Genomic DNA, 22,954 nt, shown 5'->3' on the forward strand with positions numbered 1-22,954 from the left:
CCTTAGGAAAATCACTTTATTTGCAATTGTTTAATAACATCATTCCTCAGATAAAAATGCAATATTACAGGAATATACAGCAGAGATTAATTTAAAACTTCCTGTCAAGAACCATACAATCTAAAGATATTTTTGAGTTTTTATTTACTGGTAGCGTGCGTTATAAGCAAGACACACTCTGTCACCAAAGACAGACTGACAGATACAGATACAAACTGTACAATCACTTATTTACAAATCCAATTTTTTGTTGTTTTTTTTTTCATTTCACTTTTTTTTCTTGAAAATAGGAGTAGAAAAAGTGATTGAATCTTCAGATTTTACGTAGCGTATTCTTTTTAAAATCTAAATGAACAAATAAAAGAATGATGAAACGAAACAAAAGAGTCTCAGCAAAAGTAGAGGAGGGAATGACAGACCATGCAGACGTCTCACAGAGTTTTCAAGAACACCTGGGGTCTAAACTCCATTAAATAAGTCCAAAACGTGAATGACCTCTGACGGTGTTTCGTGAGAGACCTGAATGGTCAGTACTGATGCCTTCGAATTCTACCTAAAGCACGACACGCATCTAATTTTACTTCAGCTTGTTAATCTAACAAACAGCTCAGGACCTCGAGACTACACTTCCCGTCTGCACCGTCAATCAAAACTATAGAAGCTGTTCATATGGTCACCGAAAATAAATTGAGACGATCCGCTCAATGACTCCTGCCTTCGCGAGTCTTAAGTGGTTAAACATAAACCGAATCGCCTCCAACTGGAAAATAGTGTAATGCAGCTTCGGGTTACAGCCTCTATAACGGAACGAATCGCGGACTGCGTCTGTAGACGAGTGAGCATCCTGCCACCCATTAGAGAAAAAGAGACCCAACAAATCAAGCCCAGAGCTCAACGCCATCATACAGAGCATTACTTCCATCTCTGCAGAAAGAAAGCAGGATGTGGTAAAGAATAAGTTGTTAAAACGTTCACTCATACATGGAGATTTGTGCAATATAGTAACTCTTCGAGCTCCTCATCATATTTGTTACCGTTCCGCCCATCTTCTTCTGTCTCTAGTGCTACATTCGCTGGGTGGAACTAGAGGCGGGGAAATGCCACTCGAAAACCTCAAATTGGTTCATATAAATGGTTTTGCATTTCCCTTCCCCACTGTTGGGGTTTTGAATGCTATCAGTGCACTAAAAACACTGAAGAGCCTTTCTCACCTACTGCAGGAGACGGCTTGAACAAATCTGTATTAAATATATCCCACCCGTGGAAATGAAACTATGGCAAGATTGACATTTTGAGCTTAGGGCGAAATCAATATTTACACGACAGCTAAAATCTATGCATAAATTCATCCTTTACTTGGATTATGTGTACGATGTGTCAAACTAAACGTGGTTTAAATGTGCAAATTGTGATTATTGCATCACCACCTTAGCTTTTAGTTTATCGTTAAAACTCATTAACACACTACATTAACTTATAATATCAAATTAACAGTCATATAAAGGAGGACATTAGAGATACGTGCTACACAAAGGTTAAACCAGAGGGCAGACATTGCATCTGTCCAGGCTTTCTCTGGGTCAAAGGTCAACCCCACGGCACGTTCCTTCAGTCTGACACTTGCAGAATTGGCATACGAACCCAGAAACACCGGACGGCCCGAATGCTGATGCTTGAACTACAGATGTCCTTAAAAAATCCACTAACATTTTGTGTTCATGAATTACTGGGTTTATCCAAATAAAACAAACACTAAAGATTAAAAAAAAACAAAAAAACTGCAGTTTAATGTGTTGTGAACTTGAATGGTTGTAACAATGCTGTTCATTTGCTATGGATAATTTACTCTTTTCTAAGGGGTTTATATTTCCAAAAATATTCAGCATTAAATGCATTTAAATGCATCAAACCATTTTTTTCAATATATATATATATTTATTTTATTGGGGAAACTTGTGCACGCTACTGCTACAGATAGTAAACCGAAATACAAGCCACAATCAATCAAAGTCCATCAGGAGAGCAACCTACACATGCCCTGCTGAAATGTCATCATCGACATTCCAGTGCCAAATATCTTCCAGACTTTCATCTGATAAATAGTTCTCATATATTAAAATATAGAAAATAACTTCTGATTCTCTGAGAGAAGAAAAGCTACATTACAACCATTTGGGCAAAAACCTCACTGAGCAACTAATAAAATATTCAGTCAAATATTTGGTACATGTCCCCAAGGCCTGAGCAGACAGCTCTCTGTGTTCATTCATTAGTGTATTCATTTGAACACAGGCGCTGCTTTTGTCTCATGAAAGCTGGTGGCTTTTCCACACTGTTCTAACGTGTGCAGGTGCTCGGAGGGATACGTGATGCGTTGATCTGAATAAAGCAGCTGTGAAAAAGCCCTCGGATTCAAAATCACATGATTAATCTCATTGCACTCTCCCTCTCCCTCAGCAAAAACACCCAACCATCCCGCTTTCAAAAGGAGCTACTGTGGTGAATACGAATGATTTACTCTATATTTCTCTATCATTTTACTTCTATCTATACATAGTCACTACATACATTCTCAAAGACGGTTGTGTGTAGCAGTTTTAACCCTGACATTCAGCAGATATAGATGAGTTTATATTGTCTCTTCTTATGTGTTAATTCTTTTCTATAAGTCTATAAAAATATACAATCATTGGCTAATGAAAGGAGAGGAGGACTCCATCCGCTAGGTCAATTCTTTAGACTCCTTTTAAAAAAAAAAATCAAGCTTAGCATCCAACCTAAATCTCCTCGCCCAATGCAGATTGTCCATGAGACTTGAGGAATGAAAGGGGATTTCTAATGTTTCCACTTGCAGCCTCAAATAATAGCGAGAATTTATGTGCATGACCAACTATTTAAAGTGAGCCTGTTCACCGGTGCCGTAATAAAACGCCTCCACTGTGATGTCTGCTGAAGAAAGGACAAGGAGGGTGAGCGAATGAAAAGATAAAGGGGGGAAAAAGCGAGAGTGAAAGAGAGAGCTGCTCTTGCGTATCATGCACCTTTCAGCTGAGCACAAGATATGCAAAATCATTTTTCACACCAACGAGACGCTTCTCTCCTCCATCTGTATTTACACCTTTCGCTCCTCGTCATCAGTGTTTCCTCAATGTTATAAAAATGAAAACAACAAAGAAATAGTTACTCAAAACGCTTGGCACACCAAAAGAATCCTCATGCAGAGATAATTGAAACCAACAGAAGAAAAACATCGAACCAAACTGACCCGCACAAGATTATTTCAAAATACTCAATACTCAGATGCACCCGATTTCAAGTATGACAGGTTTCTTCAATTTAAAGTTCTGTAACTTAATACACAACAGTGAATATATTTCTCTCTGTATATTAGATTTTTGTACAGCTGTAGTTCTGAAGGAAACTGTTGTACAGTCAAAAGTTATTGCATTGTTTTTGCATATCTTGTGGTATGCAAGCACATACGCATGCACTCACTCACTCATCCTGCATATGCTAACACGAACACCACACAAACGCGCTCGCACTCTGCATATGCTAAACACGGAGAAACTCACACACGTACACAACCAAGGCCTCAAAATATGCCTGGGGCAGCCTCACAATGACATATGGCACGTGTGTGTAGGGGATATGAGGGTGTGGGGGCGGCTTTGGAACAGAGCAGGTGGGTTCTGGCTACATTTTCATGTTTTTTTCACAAGCTTTGCATCGTCCTCAGAGCAGAGATCTCCTGTAAACATTCAGGAACTCAATCAATCAATCAAAAAAAAAAAAAAATGGCACAGGACTAGAGACTGAGATTGAATGCGATGTTACAGACCTGGAACCAAACGTGAGAAAGTGAATTGTCAGCAAGACAAAAATAGTCAATTATCTATTCATACATGGAAAAAGAAATTCATATCGTCTGAAGTAGTGTGCAAAACTTCTAACCCGGTCTAGTGTGGCACAAACAGAGAGACGCCTGGAAGTGGATTGGTCAGGTTTCTCATCAGCGCATGTGTTTGGGGGATGCACTCCATCCCGTCGACACATTACCAACACAATGCTAACGCTTCAACACCTTATTTGCATAATAGATCAATAAATAGTTCTCTGTGTGTCTGCCGAACTGCATGGAAACAGTGTTGAACGCAGCAGAAAAATATCCTTAACAATAATAGTAATATTAATAGCAATCAATAACATTGTATGATGATGACACTGCTGATGTTGGTACTTTCATAATGATGGTCATATATTTAGCCCTGTGTGAACTATATTAGAGTTGTTTTTTAATGATGCGCTACCCAGACATCCCTGAATTCTCCACCCTTCCTCTCCTCAAAGTGCACCTTTACTGACCTTCCGAAGATCTGCTGTTTCCTGTGTCGAGCAGGTGGGATCGTGACAGGATCGCAGCTGTCGGCTGAATGTTTTTGGAGATCAGCAGTGAAGAAACGTCAGTAGTTTCAGAGCAAACGTGAGTCCGATCCAACAGCAGCCATGAGACCTGTCAGTGCTACCTGCGTCCAGGTGAGTGACACCGCTCATTTACAGCTTTTGAGCTACCAATAAACATTGTGAGAGAGACTGAACCCCCGGCGGAACACGCTTCACCTCTGACAGAAATAAATAAATAAATATATTTTTTTGTGTGTCTGTAAGAGGCATTAGATTCACAACACTGCATCTGGCATAAACACCTTAAACGGCTTCAATAATAATAATAATAATAATTTAAGAAAAAAAATGCATCCATCTGTGTGCAATCAACATTATAAACACTAAATGCTGGAAAATAAACAAGGAAATAAAACCTGAAGCAGATCTGGAATAAAAGGCCACTGATGCAATGACCCCGTACCTTGCACAGCGAGCAGTTACCTGAAAGCCGTAACGGTACACAAGAAAGAGAGCAATTCAGAGAGTTCAGTCTTCCACTGATAAAAGGAAAAGCTATGTGCAGGCTTAACTAGAGAAATCAAATCCAAAAAAAGCAGCGAAAATCATCAACTGAACACAAAAGAAAGCCGTGAAGGAGAAGGATGACGTGAGGGAGTTTGCAGACAACACTTCTCCTGATGAACAGATGGATGGAAAGGAAAGAGAGCTGCTCCAATGTGTCCCCCTCTGAACATCTCTCGAACACGTGATGACCCCCGGGCAGCAAATTCCCGACACGGCCCTCAAGATCCACCTGCTCGTCACCGAGTGCCCACGCCGATTCTGCGGCTGTCGAGCCCTACTGCCACACACAGCGCATCTTTTTCCTTCATTCCCTGCTCAGTCAGGGTTCCGTTTCCTTACTGGAATCAAGGTTGTGAGAACTGTGAGGCACTTTAGAAACACGCACACACAAACATGTACACACGCCTACTCGCTCGTGCTCTCGCAAACACACGGACGAACTAAAAACCCACTTGGTCTCGGCTAAGCAGAATGGCCTTATACCCCTACGGTAGGTACACGGAACAGACGGGTCAGACTGCAGGACAGCAGTGTCCTCAGAGAGAGCTTGGCTAAGACACAGGAAGTCCTCCGTTGCTGCTGCTGTTACCCCTACAAACTGGTCACGCACTCCATGTCCTCGTCCTCCATCAGAGAGCTGTTCCGCTGGCCTGCCCCGTCGGAGAACTCTAGCTCCGCCCCCAGCAGCTCGTCAGAGCCCGTGGCGGTCGAGAGGCCCAGCACATGGCTGCAACGGGACTCCTGCGAGCCAGTGTCTCTGCACTGTATGAAGGGTAGCAGGTTTCCGTTGGCGTTGGGCGGTGTGTTGGCGTTGAGAATGTTGTCAGCAGCGTTCTCCATCTCCTCCATGGTCATGTCGCAGGCGTCCGCTAGTTCCTGCTTCGCTACCTGGATGAAGGAGGGATCCTGTGCATAGCGACCCAAACCCTCGGATATCAACACCTGGGCAAAGAAAGAACAAGAACTTTTCAATGCTTTATACTCTTACAAGGAAAGGCTTTTTAAGTTTGTTTTTGCAGCGAACTCATAGAAGAACCATTTCTGCTGTAAAAATTTCTTAAAAGAACCATTCTTCACATAAGGACATTTTTTATAAAAAATGATTGTTTGTATTTTTTGTCTATAGAAGTTTTGTGTGCTAAAGATTCTTCATAAAACCATCAACGCCAATAAAGAACTCTTATTTTTGGTGTAGTGTAGGTAAATATGGTATGTAACAAATGTAACTAAACGCATAAATATGTAAATAAACACTTATAGGGATTCTGTGGTTAATTACTCACCCTTGTGTCATTCCAAACCTGTAAGACCTTAGATCAGCTTCAGAACACAAATGAACATTTTTAATTAATTTGAGGTTAATTAATTCTTATTGACAATGCATACCCAGAAAGGTAGTAGGAGCATACTTTAAATAGTCTGTGGCATCAGTGGTTCTACCTTAATATTATTAAGCTACGAGAATACTTAACATATAAAGACTTTTTTTATATGAATTGTTCTGCTGCATTAACTCTGCTTTTATACTCTGTGGGAGTTCGGTTGAGACAGATGTGCGATTGTGTGGTTTGTTCCTGACCCGTCGATCAAATGCAGATTCGGGTCTCGAAACAATTGAGAAATGCCCCGATGCTTTGATTCATCTTAGTCACATAACATGGGTGTTTCGAATCACACTTTGGAGCAGTGTTTCGAAACAATGTGTCGAAACGTCAGTTTCACGTCAGCCATCCCTAGGTGCAGCACATCTGGGTTCTATGTCAGAATACCAGGTCCTGTGTAAGCAGCACCACACACATGCATCATGGTACTCTTGTGAATGGAAGAGTGACATGAAATACTTTTTTTGTTTGTTTTATTTGTGCACAATAAGTATTCTTATAGCTTCATAACATTACAGTTGAACCACTGATGTCACATGGACTATTTTAACAATATCCTTCCTAACTTCCTGGGCCTTGAACATGATCTTTGCATTGCTGTACATGCAGGGTCAAAAAGCTCCCGGATTTAATTTGTGTTCAGAAGTTGAAGGTCTTACGGGTTTGGAACGACACCAGGGTGAGTAATTAATGACAGAATTTTCATATTTGGGTGAACTATCCCATAAAATGTGTATTTTTGGATGTTTTCTATCTACAAGTCTGAAGATGACAAGTTTTGCCATGACAATAGCCCTAAATCTTAAAAAAGATTAGTTCTATGGTGTCTTGCTTTAAGAAGATGCAGCTTACGGCCTCCACGAGGCTGCAGGCGCTCCCGTGTGACAGGGATGTGGAGTCTCTGCGTGTGACCGGAGGAACTGTGAGGGACACGGGTCGCTGCGTCCTCTGCACACTCCTGCTGTGGTTGCCATTACTGTCACTGTACCACGAGCTGCAGTTCACAGACGGCATGCTGCTGTTGAGTTTCTCATAAGATCCGCTGCCCTCTAACCGCAGGGACGGAACGGGCTGGTAGCACGGCCCGCCCCCGCTGCGGCCGCTGGGACTCGCAGGAGGTGTGGAGCACAGACGCGTGAACAGCGTCGGAGAATGACTCCGTCTCAGCAGGGGACTCAACCCTGCCACAGCCAAAGCCTTTGAAAAACACAAGATGAATAAGTGAAGACAAACAAAATAAAAAATAAATGCATGTGTGGGTGTGTGTGCGTGCATAAGCTCACCTGATGATGCACTAGGTGCAATGGTAGTGCTGTTTTCTGAGAAACATCAGGTCTGTTATGTTTTCTGAGACACTCGAAGTGAAAGGAAGACCGTCGACCTGTATTGAAAAGTAAATGTACACTTGACTTCAGCGTCACATTTGAAGTAAGACTATTGACTGTACTGACTTGTATTATGAATGTGTGCGAGTATGTACCCAGTGCAGTGGGGCAGAGAAACGCCCGTCTTCGTGGAGACTGCCACGGCCTCCTCTCTTCCCCTACATCTGCCTCCACCATTGGAGCCAGTTGCTTGCTCTCTTCATCCTGAAATTCCAGCCTGCACCCCACACACATACATTCAAAATATTAAAATATTACTCTTTCTAGTGAGCCTGAATCCCACAATATTGTCAAGTCAATATATGTCCCGCAATATATTTTAGAATTGTTGAAAAGATTTTCATTTTTGAAAGAAGTCTCTGATGCTCATCAAGACTTCATTTATTTGATAAAAAAAAATCCAGTTAAACACGACTATGTTTTGTTACCATTTAAATTAACACTTTTATATTTGAATATATTATCAAATGTAATTTATTTCTGTGATGCAAAATGAAATTTTCAGCAGCCATTACTCCAGTCTTCAGTGTCACACGATCAATGTTGAAAACACTTGCACGGCTAAATATTTATAAATATTTTATGATAAAGAGAAAGTAATTTTTCGTATTATTTTTCATTTCTTTGAAATAAAAATATTTTGTAACATTCTAAATATATACTACAATGTTTATTGTCACTTTTGATTGATTTGCATCCTTGCTGAATAAAAGTATGACGTGACTGAATTTATATATAATGCATTCATATCAAATGACTTCTGTTTTTAGGACCATTATGACCACAGCACTACAGTACAGCTGTTTGGAAGGCACTATTAATATGAGGGGGTCAGACTTGACAACTTCTACTAAACCATTTTTTACTAGTTTATATGAAGAAAATTAGCTAAGAATTAAACCGTATCTCACTCATTCCTGTGGCTTATTGTTGCATTAAATATTCTGCTATGAACTAAAACAGATGAATGCAGTATTACATGTCCATTGAGAGCATGGTCTGATCTCTCTCGTCTAGAAATGTTTCATCGTACGTCTCATCTGTAGATGCTTCCTCTCGCCGTATTATAGGGAGACGACTGTCACTGGAATCAGAGCTTCACAAAACACACAGGTGAACCATAAACATATTGCACATCTTTAGCATCTGAAAGGCTTCGATAAGTGAAGAAAGCGCACCTATACGGGTAACAGCAGTTACTCTCTCCTCAAGCTCTCATAAGGCTATTATAATGTGAACACAACTATAGCAGCTTAAGGTTTGATGATGTCTAACAAACCTTACAGCACAGTTTTAATTGGTTGTGTCACATTACAGAAGCACTGCTATTATTCTTGCATAGAAACCTTATGATATTAGATTTAAGAGGAGGAAAAGATTGTAAAGGGGCACTTCATAAAGACTGGAGCTCCACTAACAGAAATAAGTGCATATCCTGCTCCCAGGATTGTGCTGCATCTGTTAGCACAAACAAAACAAAAAAGTAGCAGCATGTCCAGTTTATTAAATTTATGCTTCTGTATTTTGGTCTAAAGGAAGAGCCCCTCCAGTACAGCCTGGAAATGACCAGCGGATGAGCTTCAAAACAAACAATTACATGGCCCAGCAGAGCGGTTCTCAACTGGTGTGACACAAAGAAAAATAATGCAACTAACCATATGCTTAAACTTGCTTAGTTATGATGAACAAGCTACTATTTTATATTACAAAATAAACAGACTTATATCGTTGACTGATAATTTCAGTTATCATTTTAAGTTTTAGTAATTGTATTATTTGCTTTTGTAATATTTTTTATTTCTACAGAATTTTTCTACAAATTAATCTGTCAGCAGCATTATTTTTGTATTTATACTATATATACTATTATAGTATTTAAATATCTAAATTAACTTTTTACATTAAGATTACTAGCTAAAGTTTATTAAAAGTTATTTTAATAAAAGTTATTTCTCTCTTTTTCCGTAGTGTGTCAGTAGGAAATATCAGTTTTCACATTTCCAAACATTAATAGTGCCATTAATTATAATAATACAGCTTCTGAAAAAAATGATTTGTTGATGAGAGCGTAAAATCCAGATTCTGACGGAAAACCAGTTGAGAAGCACTGGCCTAGCACATGCTCACTCAGCTGTCAGCCAATCAGAGAAGCCGCTCACAGATCCTGCTAGTTTAAGTTATGTATAAAGTGGATCTCTCAACACACTGAGGATGTGTGTTGCAAACATTTAGCTTCAGATCCACCCTAGTATAGACAGAGCATACGCCAGCCTTCCAAAGTGATGAGGTTTCTCTTGGTCTCTGTGTGAGGAACGTACCGCATGAAAGTGTCATAGAAACAGCTCCTGGTCCACATGAGACAATCGGGCAAGACAAACCACAATCAGGAACCAGATTCTGACAAACCTGAACATCTTCCCATTAACTCATCTACACATCTGCATTCAACTACACAAGGAATATGGCTTCATACCTCTTGTTAGGAAAGCACCATGTGGGCCGTGGTAGTGGGACAGTGGTGAGGGGTGGCCCCGTGTTTCCATCCACTGTGCTGACGGTAGGTTTGGGGTACCGGTGTCCGATGGCTGTGTTGTTGGCGTTGTTGATGTTTGCGTTGGATCCTGAGGAAGAGTAACTGCTCGGAGTGAAGGTGGCGTCGACGAGCTTCTGATGAGATGGAGATTCTGCCTCGCCGGGACTCCCGGATTTACTGATGTGCAACGGCCGCTGTGTTGTGAAGGACTGTGGGAAGGAGGCGTGGCCATCACTCTGGTGGTAGTAGTTGACGTGGTTACCGAAGAGGCCGCCAGACCGCTGCAAAGATAAATATACACGAGTGGTCACATTTAAGCAAACCTCATCATCCCTTTCCGTTCACACCTGGTATTAACATGTCCAGTGATTATTCAGTAGATTTCAATCACTACATACAGATTTTTATAATACAGAAGCCCTAAGAATTAAAGGGATAGTTCACCTAAAAATGAAAATTCTGTCATTAATTACTCACCATCATGTCGTTCTAAACCTGTAAGACCCTTTTTCATATTCAAAACACAAATTAAGATGTTTTTGATGAAATCCAAGAGCTTTATGACCCTGCATATACAGCAACGTATACTGAACCAAGGGCAAACAATTATACATTGTAGCATTTTTCAGCTTTTTTGGTTCCTTTTCACACCACATTGATTGCTTTGGTCCGTACCAGTTGAAACGAACCAAAATGCAGTCACATGACAACATCTACATCACTCATTGGCCATTACGTATTTCCTAAACTGCTTTTCGATTGGCCAGAATTTACATGTGGGAAAATTCCAACATAAGAGGAAAAGCCAGCAAACAACACGGAGACAACACGACTACACGACTGCGCGGGCTGGTTTTGTCCCTGGCCATAATCTAGTACATTGTTTGTATACACCACAATATGCAAAAAATACATTTCTATAATGAAGCGCGGATGCGTCTTGAAAACAATGTTCTAATGTACTGCAAACGGCGAGCGGGAATCGCTCGTAACTTCAAGCGGAGGCGTGCATTAATTCTTCTTAACTCTGACATGCTCATGGTCATCAGACCAAATTTCTATGAGGCTCCGCTCCCCACTACTCCAAATTTGTCTACGAGCTGCCATGCTGAAGTGCAAACTGTCAACAAACACTTCCTCATCCCATAATGCACAACGCAGCTGACTACGGCAGCTGGTTTAGTCCAAAAATGATCAGTACTTTTTGCAGTTGGGTCAGTTCGAGGTCGGATCACATTCTCACCACAAACGAACCGAGACCACCTCTTCAAGCAGGTTTCGTTACGCTTGTTTGGTCTGCTTTTAGTCTGCACCTGAGTGTGATTGCTGCTTTCTCACCTGCCCAATCGAACCGCACCAAAAGGGGAAACAAACTCTGGTACGATTCAACCGAATTAAATGAGGCAGGTGTGAAAGCACCCTAAATCACTGATGTCACATGGACTATTTTAATGATGTCCTTACTACCTTTCTGAACTTTGAACACGGTAGTTCCATCGCTGTCTATGCAGTATCAGAAAGCTCTCAGATTAATTAGAAACATCTTAATTTGTGTTTCTGAAGATGAACAAAGGTCTTATTGGTTTGGAACGACATGAGTGTGAGTAATTAATGACATAATTTTCATTTTTGGGTGAACTAACCCTTTAAGCACTACATCATGATCTTGACCTGTTTTTCTTGAGATCTCAACATAACAAAAATTTATATTTTGTTATAGCCTTGTACCTAAAATCCCTCACTTTCAATGAGAGTTGTTACTTTGAAGTGACGTGCAATTATATATGTATATGGTTAGATTCCTCTTAAACAAGGCTTGTTTTTTGTCATATTGGTGTTGACAAATATGTGTGGCCATATGTGTGGATTGAGAATTCAGCTTTCAATACGCTTCTAGGATGCATTACATCACTTTTTCAGCTGTATTTGATGCCTGCTTGTGATCGGATCACTAACGAGAATGTTAATACCAATTCTATTACTATGCATATATAACAAATGTTAGTATACAGATGTTAATACCAAGGTAAACGGTAAATGAACATCCAGACGCGCACACACAGACGAACACAAACACTTTCACTTCCTCTGTTCACTCTGCACTCACATTCAGACAGCAGCCATTTTTTTAGATTTTTCTAAATGGTCTATGAATGTAACATCACTGATGGCTAATTCAATAATTTAACTATTAATTTAACTAATTCTATAACCATCTGATCGGTGCGATGAGGGCAAAGCACTGTTCCTTAATGGTTTCTGATACTTTTAGATTACAAGCTTGTAAAACTTGACCCATTCATGAACCCAATATGAACAAAATGGTTTTGTTGTCCTAATAACAAATGAAAAAATGAATTCTGAGTCCTGTGCGATGAATCTACACAAGCAGCTCTGGGACCCTTCGCAGCCTGGTTGGAGGATCTGGCTGATGGTCCCATGCAGGTGGGCAGAAGCTCCGGCAGCAGAAGCGATGATGTGAGCAGAGCGCAGGAGAGGAAATAAGAGGCAATATCAGACCTTTACCCTGAAGATATCATCCTCAGAAGCAGCACACACGGTTTCCTTCATTGCTCTCTCTAGCTCCTCCTCCACAGTCAGATCTCCTGATATCGCTCTTCTGATCTCAGGACCCATATCATGCAGTGTACGCAGGCCAGCCTGGTCACAACACACAAACAGGCACATTCATATGCAAACAAAACACATTTTCTGTTATAGCTGATGGTCTGGTGGACCCACCTGCAGTGAAAGAGCAGTCTTTGGGGCAATTTTGGCCACCAGGCCCTGTTCCTTGCGCTTCTTAAATTTCCTGAAGTATTCCTGAATCAGGAATGTGGCATAGAACTTCCCAACGGTTACTTCATCATCTGTTGGGCAAGGAAACACACACACACACACACTCAGGTTTTATTCAGCAGGGACTCATTAAACTGAAAAGTGACAGTACAAATGTATAATGCTACAAAAGAGTTCTATTCAAAATAAACAATGTTCCTTTGAACTTTAAAATATATCACTCAAATATTAAGCAACAACTGTTTTCTACACTGATAATATTAAGTAATGTTTGGCACTAAATCAGCATATGTACAGCTTTGCCATCGTAGGGATGCACCGAAATTTCGGCCACCGAAAATTTTCGGCCGAAATGTTGTGATGACGCAAACAGAAACCGCGACCTGCACGTGCACCTGCATAGCGCAGACCACGAGCTCCCCGCGACATTCACTTCACACCAGTGAGAACATTCTCTCTCTTCTTACTCCTTTATTCGCAGCACTAAAGCGTCTCCTAACAAAGAGATTAAGACGGACCACGAAGTAAAAACAAAGAAAAGTACAGTCTTATAGATAGGGTCTGTTAGCACACGTCTCATTGAGATCTTTTCGGATCCTCTGCACTTCATCGCGAATGTGCTTGATCCGCATTATGAAGACCATTAACGTTACTTGGATGCGGAAATAAGGCAGCGCGCACGAGAAATGATCCAGGCCGCGCTGGATGTGGAGAACCCGCGTGGAGACGGAGAAGCGCCAAGCGCAGGAGACTGATCAGAGCGCAGAAAAAAAGACTGGTCTCTGCACCAGATGAGTGGCATGCACCATCGTTGTCTGATATGTTCAGTGGAATTCTGCAAGAAAGTGCCTCAAATAATAATAATACGTTGGCTATTTTGTTCTTAGGCTACTATATATACACACACACACACACACACACACACACACACACACACATACATACATAATATCAGATTGTAGCCGTATTTATGCTAGATTTCTGCTTTAATTTGATAAAAATGTTTATTTATGCCCTGGCCCTATTTAAATACACTCTCTCAAATATTTCTCAAATGTCAGGCAGATGACAAGCTCAACTGCTCAACAGCTAGATGGTTATCTGTCTGAAGTCCCCATCCCCAGAAGTGATAACAGTCTTGCCAACTGGAGAAGTAATGCACTTTCTAGTCCTACATAGAAAAATTTCAAATGCACTTCACCTAAATGCACTTTGTTTTTATGAGAGAACTGTTCATTTTAAAACCTTTCTGCAGGCCAGTAGGCCTGTACATTATTATTAAATATACACATGAGTGGGATACATTTTTAGTTTGAATTTTATTTTATACTGTGCATTGTTGCAATGTGCTTAATAAATATTTGCATCATTTGTAATTATGTATTTTTATGTTTTTTTTTAAATAAGTTATGTAATTGTAATTATCTTTGAAACTTTAATATTAATTTATGCAATTGCAATGTCTTAATTTTAGTAAAGTTAGTACACGGTCATAGCAATAAATGCAATGGTACTAATAATTGGCATAATTTCTTTCGGTGTTTCGGTTTTCGGCCTTGGTTTTCTCTTTTTCGGTTTTCGGTTTCGGCCAAGAATTTTCATTTCGGTGCATCCCTAAATAAATTACATTTGAAAGTATATTAAAACAGAAAACAGTAGTTTTTATAATGTATTTTTGATGAAATGAATGCAGCCTTGGTGAGCACAAGAGACTTCTTTCAAAAACACTAAAAACCCCAACCCCAAAATTATGAATGATAGTGACTGTATGTAATTGGTCGACCTTTGACCTTTTGCCATCACCCACCTCCAGCAGGGGGAACAACTTGATCCAACAGCTTCATGCTCGTCCTCTTCCAGATCTTCTTCACGATGGCTCTGAGTTCCTCATTTGCTTGCTCCAGGTTACCTGACACAAACACATCCAAACATTGACTTTTCTGTGCATAGAAGTTGGGGTGTGTATTAGATGAATGCATGTTTATGAATTGTATTTGCGTGTATGACACTATCACACCTTCAGTTTTGATGCGTAGAGCCGTTCTTACTAGAGCAAAGAGAGTTGCGTTGAACATCACCGTCCCGTCACTATTGAGAGGCATGTTCATGGACACAAGCCGCTGCAGATGCACAGATAAAGTAAGTCAAGTAACGTGTCTAACACACTACACAATTACTACAATCTTAGGATTTGTACCTTGCATGCCACTCTGTGTGGACAAAGCTTTCCAAATCCAAGGGGAGGCTGAATCCTGCGCAGTAATGTCACCACATCCAGGTGCTTTATCCGACCCCTGCAATTACATAAAACTCGGATCTCAGTTTCAGTCGCCACAAATAAAAAAATCTAGATTTATTGATAATAAGATCTAGAAACTGAAACTTAAAGATGACAAAACAGGAAGTGACTGACTTGGCCTCAGGATCGTATTCTGCCCATATCCGCTTAAACTCATCTAGGTGATGTGGCCCCAATATCGACCAATCACGTGTTAAATAGTCAAAGTTGTCCATGATGACGGCCACGAAGAGGTTAATGATCTGTGGGAGAGGAAGGATCTGAATCATCTTGTGCTAGGGAAACCCGCTGCTTCTGTTATTATGGATACGGTAAACATTGTACGGAGGGGGTAAGGACGTCATGCTGGTGGAGATGATTTCACAGCTGATATACAATAACACCGTTACTTACTGGGAAGGAAAATCGATGTCAACTCACCAGGAAGGCGCAAAGCATATAAAAGCTAACAAAGTAGATGATGGCAAAGTTGCTGCCACAGTGTTCACTGTTGTGGTTGACCTCTGACCCCTTCTCACACGGGCGGTCCGGGGCACAGGCCAGCATGATTTCCTGCCATGCCTCCCCCGTTGCACACCTACAGAAATGCCCAAGCTCAATGTGAGAGAGAGACCTCAAACGAGTGAAAGAGAGAGAGAGAGAGAGAGAGAGAGAGAGAGAAACTGACCTGAAGAGCAGCAGAACAGCCTGAGGAAACGTCTGGAAGTTGTTGTTTCGGTTGATCTGGCTGTTGTCCCTCAGGGCAATCTTACCAAACATCTGTGGAGTCAGAAAAACATTACCCATCACGAATCGCTCCACACCAACATGTCCAAGTTGTTACAAGTACAGGAGCTGTAACAGACATGGAGACATTTCCTTGAAGATGAGGAGAGGGTGTGAAGCAAATCAAGCTGGGTCTGACCTGCATCCCAATGACGGCGTAGATGAAGAACAGCATTACGATCAGCAAAGCAACATAGGGAAGAGCCTGTGAACAAACCGAGGGAGAGGGAGAAGAAAAAAGAGGAACGTTTAAATATACAGAGCAAATCCAAAATGCACAAATAGAGCAGAATTTTTTTTAATTTCAACAGTCACATTTGGTTCCATTTCACTTTTAAATTTTGTATACACATAGTTAGAAATAAAGATTTTTAAAGTATTTTTTGTAAAAATTAAAGTGTAATTTTAAATCATTTCCTTACATTTTTTTTATTGATTAAAATAGATGAGAAATAGAAATTTCTACATAAATTTTTTCTTTTATTTTTGGCTTTTTGGGGGGGAGGGGGCACAATAACAAGTTACCAGTCTGTAAGATTTTTGAAAGTCCAGCAAGGCTGCATTTATTTTATCAAAAATAGAGTAAAACACTTTCAGAAATCATCCTAATATGCTGATTTGATGCTCAAAAACATTTATGATAATTATTATGTTGAAAACCTTTAATACTTTTCAGAAACATTCGTGCATATTTTTAATAATAAAAATCTTTTTTTTAACATTATTTACTGTCACTATTGATTATTTCAATGCATCCCTACATAAAAGTATTATTATTATTATTTAAAAATATTTCTGACACCAAAGCATGTGGCAGGACAGTCGACTAGAGGCACGTGCTAAGTAGATGGCTTATAATGCAAATTAACAATTTATTGTCACTACATGCTGCTTGTATCCAGTCATATAATAATTACACAAACATGTTTGTTAAGTCTTCTGGTGTTTAATTGCTCAAAGCCTGACTTGGACTTGGGCATGAAGTCTGGACCTCAGTGCATCTCTCTCTGTACAGTTACACAAGAAAGTGCTGTCTCATTTCATTCTCCTCACCTGAAAGGATTTAATGAAGGTCCAGAGCAGCGTCCGAATGCCCTCTCCCCGAGACAGAAGCTTCACCAGCCTCATCACACGGAACAGCCGAAAGAACGTGATTGAAATCCTGGCGTTATCTTCAGTGTTTTGGAGGCCCTTTTTCAGCATGACAAAGACACACATATGCATGTTCATGGGGAGGCACACACACTCATAAATACCCAACCATTTGTACACCACCCAGAACAATTCAAGGTGACACACACACACACACACACACACACACACAATCAAGTTAATATGTCTACAACAGCATGTTAAACACTTCCACCAAGAGCAAGCTACAGAGACACAGAGGATGTCTGGTGGCTTTATGGAACAATGACAATATCCCAAATGGGAGCAAAGCAATTATAGATGTCTACCACAATACACAACTAATCATATATACTTAATAAATACTCTATTGAAGTAACTTGTCATTGAAGCATTTAACAATATATTGTTTTTCACAGGTGATATAAGAATCTACATATGCGTCACTACACAGACACTAACCCACAGATGTTCACAGATGTTACATTTATCTCATCCTGTACCATTTCTGCCACAAAAAAAAAAGAAAAATCCTTGCATAATTTATAATTATGACATTAAAAGTCATTATGAGACACAAAGTAATTATGACAAAAAGCTGAAATTATGAGATAGTAAGTCAATTATAAGTTGAAGTCAAAATAAGACAAAAAATTGAAATTATGAGATAAAAGTCATAATTGTGAATTAAGTCAACAAAGCCATAATTATGACTTATCTCATAACTGACTAAGTATGTTAATTTTGACTTTTTAATTTATAACGTTGAATGTCAATTTTGACTTTTTGTCATAATTTTGAGTTTTTACCCCATAATGACTTCCTATAATTTTGTCAAAATTACGTTTTACCAAAGCACTATTTTTTTATGTGTCAGAAATGGGCTTATCTGTTTATTTAGGCTTCTTTCAAATCTGATATTTAACTTTAGTTATAGCTATAATCTAAGTTGACATACACAAAGCTGCTGCTTTCTGTTTCAAAGGTGCACTCAGTAGTTTTTTCCCTTTATTAAAACACTTCTACATATAGAATTGTATCGTAATGAACTGTTGTTTTAAAAAATGTGCTTAAAATCATCACTTATCTAAAATGAATTAATCAGTCATACGCAGTTTTGTTAAATTTCAGTATTTATGAACTTGTTTTGTTTTATCGTACTTATCCATAGAATTTCATGTCAGCAGCACGTTTAGAAATAAATTTACTGAGAAAAATGGTGATGTGTTCAATAATTATTTTACCCGCTGTACACGGAGAGGGTGACCTCATGGAATCCACCATTTTGAGGTCACATGACCTCGGTTTCTCCTGTTATCTGAGAAATTGCTGATACGCTTTCAAATGACTTAAAATTGAGCATTTTTATAAAGCCGTCAGTAATTTTCTGGTTTCCTTGGTAAGGCACTGCATCCACACCACTAGGTGTCAGTATAAGCACAACATGAAAAAATGACTCAGTGCACCTTTAAATCTCCAGCACCTACATCTGCACACACATGCCCTAAAAACACATCGCACAAACCAAGCAAAACTGAGAATAAGCTTCATGCATATGTGGACATCGCACAGGAAATCGTATTTTCACAAGCACCAGCTGATTTCAGAGTTGGTAGTGAACTGTCACACCAGAGCTGACCAGTAGAGGCCGACACTGGACTACACACAGCGTGAGCGATGACCATGTGACTACAGCGCACCAATAACAGGCATCGCAGCCTAGGAGAGAGGAGAGGTCGAGGCGATGGACACACTACCAGCATATACACGTGCCTGCCCAATGCCACAGTGATGAGAGAGAACACGTGCGTTCATACCGAAGTCACATGGTGAATGATAGGTGTCAATGGACGGGTCGACAAGGTGATGGGGGTGGAATGAGAGATGGGGTTTTGGTTACCGTTGGTCCGTACCATTGGTCTTACCACAGAGGAGGGGGTAGAGGAGGAGGGGTCAGCTGGCTTTAAAGAAAGGCAGACAGATGTAAGCTATAGCAGCGCCAACCACCCACTGTACACCTGTGTGTGTTCGTGTGGGAATTTGTGTGGAAAAGTGTCCGTCATTGTGTTTTGAGGTACATCTGTTGGGCCTTTTGCAGGGGAGACGCCTCATAGCACGTCTGTCTTTCTGCCAGCTGGGGGCGCTACAGCACATGGTCCGTTTGAGGAGGAGCCATACGCTGTTCTGCAGCCGCAGACTGGAGGATGGGTTGGTGACACACGCAGACACATGCACAGATTCCATATCTCTCACGAGCCGAGTCGAAAATCTCTCAGCAGGTCTATCACGGTGTGTGTGTGCTGCAGTGATGACTGTATGTGTGACTGCATGTAGGTGTGTGTTTAATTACTACATGCAGAGAGACTGATTTCTAAATCCTCTGCAGTGCCACGGTAGACTAAAATGTCTGACTTTATGTGTCACGCTTTTAGTGGCGATGACAACTCAATTGATTTCATTATGTCTTTGCGGTAAAACTGCAGAGGATCTGGCAACCTCAACCATGCATGTAGCACACACATTACAGAACTGGGTCAACGGTATTACTCGTTCCAAATGTGCATCGGTGAGACAGCTACCGTGATAAAGTCTCCACACAGAGCCACTCTGAAAGGGCCGCTCAATATCACAGATGTTTGTCTCACATTGCACAAATATACAGGTTTGGCACACACTGGTAAACGCTGCCCCCTGGAGGTTACAATCATGCCCATCAGCGAGAACTTCAGTTATTAGGTGAGTCATGAAAATATTATATATCATTTATTAGATAATATTTTTTATTATAATTAAGCACTTTTAAACTCATTTCCCACCCCCCCATGAGAAAAAATAAATAAATACATAACTATTATGTATTCTAAATAATTTATTAATGTAGAAGCATCAATCATTTGCGCTGCATTGCATCATTAGTACTATGTGAGCCGATTTTCTGATGAAAATTAATATTAATTAATATGCAAATGTTTTCTCACAAAACATAATTTCATGTTAGTCAATAGACATTACTTTAATACATCAAAACTGGCGTAGCCAATTAAGTTCGGTGATTGTTGTCCTGTCAGCCAGTCAAGAGCTAATGAAACAGGGAGCAGGCCTACCAAGAATGCTGCGCGGGTGTAAGAAAGAAAGAGAAAAGAGACAGAGGGAAAACATTGAAAAAAGGGAGGAAAATGCAGAACAGAGAGACAGAAAAGAAGAGGCATTCATAGAGAAGGATGCAATGTGGCATCGTCAGCAAGACAGAGCGGGCAAACACTCCCATCTCTCCACCCCCTGCTTCTGTCCAATCAGACGCCGCGAATCAGAGAGCGCCTCCAACAGGCAGGGAGGACAACGCACTGAGAGGAGCAGAGCGGCCTCAGGGGGAGGAGGGGTGACATTAACGCTTTTCTAAGGGAGAACAGAGTCGTCGGGTTTCACTCTAATCTCCGTGTAGCACTGAGAGGAGGGACTGGCTATCAGCACGGATTCATCAGTTTCATTTCAGATCACTATTCAGATCGATTAACAGGTTAATGAAGCATGAGAAAAAAAATGCTTGAGTTTTCTCAAAGGAAAGGAAAGGGGGGAACAAAAAGAAATCAATCCAAACACAATGCTGGGTCAAAGGTCATGCATTCAGATCAAATCAAATGCTGGATGAAGAGAAAACTCCAACCAAATCAAACCCAGTCAGTGCTGAAATGGATGTGTATAGCAACACAAGGGGTATATCTCCAGCATAACTGCTGTCAATCATAAACAACCTTCATTCACACATTTTGATCAGAGAGCATGGAGCTGTAGTCTTGTATCTGAAATACACTATTCAAACGTTTGGAGGCAGTCAGATTGACTGATTGATTGAAATGTATCTTTGTTTACACAAAAAATACTAAGCAGCACAGCTGTTTCTAGCATTGATTTAAAAAAATGTTACTTCATCAGCCAATCAGCATATTATAATGATTTCTAAAGGATCGTGTGAAACTGAAGACTGGTGTAATAACTGCTGAAAATTCAGCTTTGCATCACAGGAATAAAATTACATTTTAAAATATATTAAAATAGAAAACGGTTTTATTTTAAAGTGGAACAATACATTTACAATATTACAGTTTTTACTGTATATTTTAAATGGCCTTGTTGTGCAAAAGAGACTTCTTTCAAAAACAATACACATTTTATTGACCCTAAACTTTGAAAAAGTCATTTTTAAAAGTACCTTTACATCAAAACTGACAAAGTGTTTTGCCATTTTAATGAACTATAGATCTAAAAATGAATCTAAAGATGCATTACCACAGCATGCATAACACACAGATATGGAATACAAGTTTCTTCTCAAGAGAATCTGGGCTCTTCTTTCAAAATCAGTTTGAAGGTTTATGAATTGATTCAATAGTAAAGAAACATTTTAATGAGTTACCGGCAACATTGATAAGATTGATCTTAATGTAGTGATTTCCAAAACAATTCATCAGTCTATATTAACCGTAAAGCCGGAATATATCACCCTGAGTGCTATACAAGGACATTCATGCCTAGGTGTGCGGGTGGAGGGTTAAAGCAACTCATCTTTGTTAGCGTGGGAGGGTAAGGGGGGTGCAGGCAGGCAGATTGAGAGAGAGATTACTTACGTTAACCTCTGTGATGGCTATATCAACAACACTACCCACTACAATAAGGGCATCAAACGTGTTCCATGCATCAACAAAATAATGCTGGACGGAAAACAACAAAGAAAAGAAAAAGAGAAATGAAAAAGAAAAGGAGAGAGGAGAAAATAAGGAAGAAAACAGTTACACATGAACAATTAACTCACAGAAGACATAAGGAGAAATCATAAAAATCAAATGGCGGGTGTGAGGAAATCAAAAAACGAAATCAGAGAATCCCATGATGACCCGGGACCTGTCATGCTCCACAGCAGCAGTCAAACATCCATCAAAAGCACCCTGAAAAGAACGGCCGGGGGTCCTGGGTTAGTTCGGGTGTGACTGTTAGTTACAGCAAAACAACATACATCACGGCCTGGAGGATGAAAAGAAGCGCTCGCTCGCTCTCGTTCACGGGGGCCTACCGAAAAACTCTCCTGTACGAACACTTTTTCTCCTGCCCTAAATAACCCTCTCACTGCCAGAGGGCGACCTGCCACTGCAGCTATCTTGCCGTCGGAACAAGAAATGAAGAGTTGGAGGAGACAGTAGGAGCAGAGAATGACAGGAAGCACAGGGGGAATGAAAGACTGAAGAGATGGACAGGAGAGCAAAAGAGAGAAAAGGAGTTGGGAAAAGAGAGAGAGAAGAGAGAGAGAGAGAGAGAGAGGTGGCGATGTACTTACGTTGATCTCACTCAGAATGACGTCTATAATGCTGCCAATTACGATGAGGAAGTCAAAAACATTCCAGGGGTCACTAAAGTAACCCTACACAGGACGAGGGGAAGGTGGGGGTGAGGGGTGAGAGAGGGCAGTTAGAGAGGCAGAAATGACCATCACTAGCACTGCCGTACCCATGATGCATGAGCACAGTCAACCCACAATGCATCTCGTTAGCCAAACACCATTCAGAACAATTATGGACTTTCAGGAAATTACTGATTAAATCTGTTCGTTTGTGTCAATGCTCTCATTTACAAGGAAAAGATGGTTTTCGGGGCAGCGGATGGCATCTCTACCGACACCATCTTTATCTGATTTGTG

General features: G+C 40.4%; 1 protein-coding gene across 4 annotated transcripts in view; it reads right to left on the minus strand.

The window, feature by feature from the left end:
• Window positions 1–4: 4 nt before the first annotated feature.
• Window positions 5–22,954, minus strand: part of cacna1c (calcium channel, voltage-dependent, L type, alpha 1C subunit) — a 139,059-nt gene continuing 116,109 nt past the window's right edge. Inside the window, exons 31-48 of one of the 4 annotated variants that reach the window (XM_026232076.1) lie at window positions 22,595–22,678; window positions 21,891–21,974; window positions 19,083–19,226; window positions 17,188–17,325; window positions 16,274–16,339; window positions 16,037–16,128; window positions 15,790–15,946; window positions 15,484–15,611; window positions 15,268–15,364; window positions 14,878–15,190; window positions 13,014–13,141; window positions 12,792–12,932; window positions 10,212–10,552; window positions 8,718–8,834; window positions 7,834–7,955; window positions 7,637–7,734; window positions 7,206–7,550; window positions 5–5,913 (exon numbers count right to left, since the gene is read on the minus strand). In XM_026232076.1, the coding sequence (XP_026087861.1) occupies window positions 5,563–5,913; window positions 7,206–7,550; window positions 7,637–7,734; window positions 7,834–7,955; window positions 8,718–8,834; window positions 10,212–10,552; window positions 12,792–12,932; window positions 13,014–13,141; window positions 14,878–15,190; window positions 15,268–15,364; window positions 15,484–15,611; window positions 15,790–15,946; window positions 16,037–16,128; window positions 16,274–16,339; window positions 17,188–17,325; window positions 19,083–19,226; window positions 21,891–21,974; window positions 22,595–22,678 (2,946 nt within the window). In that variant the 3' untranslated portion in view covers window positions 5–5,562. The remainder of the gene's footprint in view (window positions 5,914–7,205; window positions 7,551–7,636; window positions 7,735–7,833; window positions 7,956–8,717; window positions 8,835–10,211; window positions 10,553–12,791; window positions 12,933–13,013; window positions 13,142–14,877; window positions 15,191–15,267; window positions 15,365–15,483; window positions 15,612–15,789; window positions 15,947–16,036; window positions 16,129–16,273; window positions 16,340–17,187; window positions 17,326–19,082; window positions 19,227–21,890; window positions 21,975–22,594; window positions 22,679–22,954) is intronic. The other 3 variants (XM_026232094.1, XM_026232085.1, XM_026232104.1) reach the window with 3 other exon arrangements.

This window comes from Carassius auratus, chromosome 4 (assembly GCF_003368295.1).
Source record: "Carassius auratus strain Wakin chromosome 4, ASM336829v1, whole genome shotgun sequence".
Taxonomy (NCBI): domain Eukaryota; kingdom Metazoa; phylum Chordata; class Actinopteri; order Cypriniformes; family Cyprinidae; genus Carassius; species Carassius auratus.